General features: G+C 49.7%; 1 protein-coding gene across 1 annotated transcript in view; it reads left to right on the forward strand.

Annotated features, from left to right (window-relative positions):
• Window positions 1-983, forward strand: part of LOC101858456 (ryanodine receptor) — a gene marked incomplete at its 5' end in the record, with an annotated part of 102,762 nt that overhangs the window by 83,689 nt on the left and 18,090 nt on the right. Inside the window, 1 exon segment of the mRNA XM_035973436.1 lies at window positions 209-388. Coding sequence (XP_035829329.1) covers window positions 209-388 — 180 coding nt within the window.

Here is a 983-nt window from a genome sequence, read left to right on the forward strand (position 1 = left end):
ACACTCTCACACACACAAGCTTTCTCTCTCTCTCCAACACACACACAACACACACTCACGCACGCGACTCGCACACACATATATACACCCAACAACACACACACACACACACACACACACACACACACACACACACACACACACACACACACGCACACACATTGTATAATATATAATTACATCTTTCCCCGTCTGTGCACACGAACAGGGGCATGACCCAGAATGAGTACATCATCCCACTCACCCCCCACACGCGCTCCCTGAGCCTGTACCGGCGCATGAGCGGCGAGCCCGAAGACCGAGGTATACAGCAACAGATCCCCAGCATGGAGGGAAGCGTGTCCATACGGCCCCAGCTGGCCATCTCGGAGAAACAGATCCAAGACAGGTCAGCGGCTCCCTCTACACCTCAGCCTAGACGCTCATAGTTTAAGATCGTAGAGACATCACCTCACTATCTTCTTGCTGTGGCTCTCGTCCTTTCTTCATTATATTATGACTGCATTCTCACTGTAAAGCACATAGGGGGCTTTCGTGGTCTAAGGTGTTTGACTCTCATTCAAAGGTCCTAGCTTCGAATCCAGGTAGCGACGAAATAATTTTCTTCTCTAAAATTGTCTTCTGTCACTTCCTTTCCTGCTCTCTAGCAATGTTCTGTCGTCTGCTTTCACCTCCACTTTCTGACCCCACCCCCTCACCTACCCCCTTTGCCCCCTCCTCTGGGCTCCTGGCTTTCTGCAGCCTTTCTACTGTTACTCCTTGGTTCCATCTTATTGCAGTCTTTCAGCCACACCCCTGATCTTCTGGTAGGAAAGATCTACACCTGGCCTTCTCGCCCGTGTGCAAATTGCGCACGTTAAAGATCCCTAAGTGGTCTTAAATCGATAAGAGTAGGCTTCCCGGGCAATTTCAAAATTTCCTTCCAACTGAAAATGTTTAATGTGTCCCGAGCGCTCATATGACTTTATGCCGTGTAAACCCCC

The sequence above is a fragment of the Aplysia californica genome, unplaced genomic scaffold (genome assembly GCF_000002075.1).
Source record: "Aplysia californica isolate F4 #8 unplaced genomic scaffold, AplCal3.0 scaffold01228, whole genome shotgun sequence".
NCBI classification, from domain to species: domain Eukaryota; kingdom Metazoa; phylum Mollusca; class Gastropoda; order Aplysiida; family Aplysiidae; genus Aplysia; species Aplysia californica.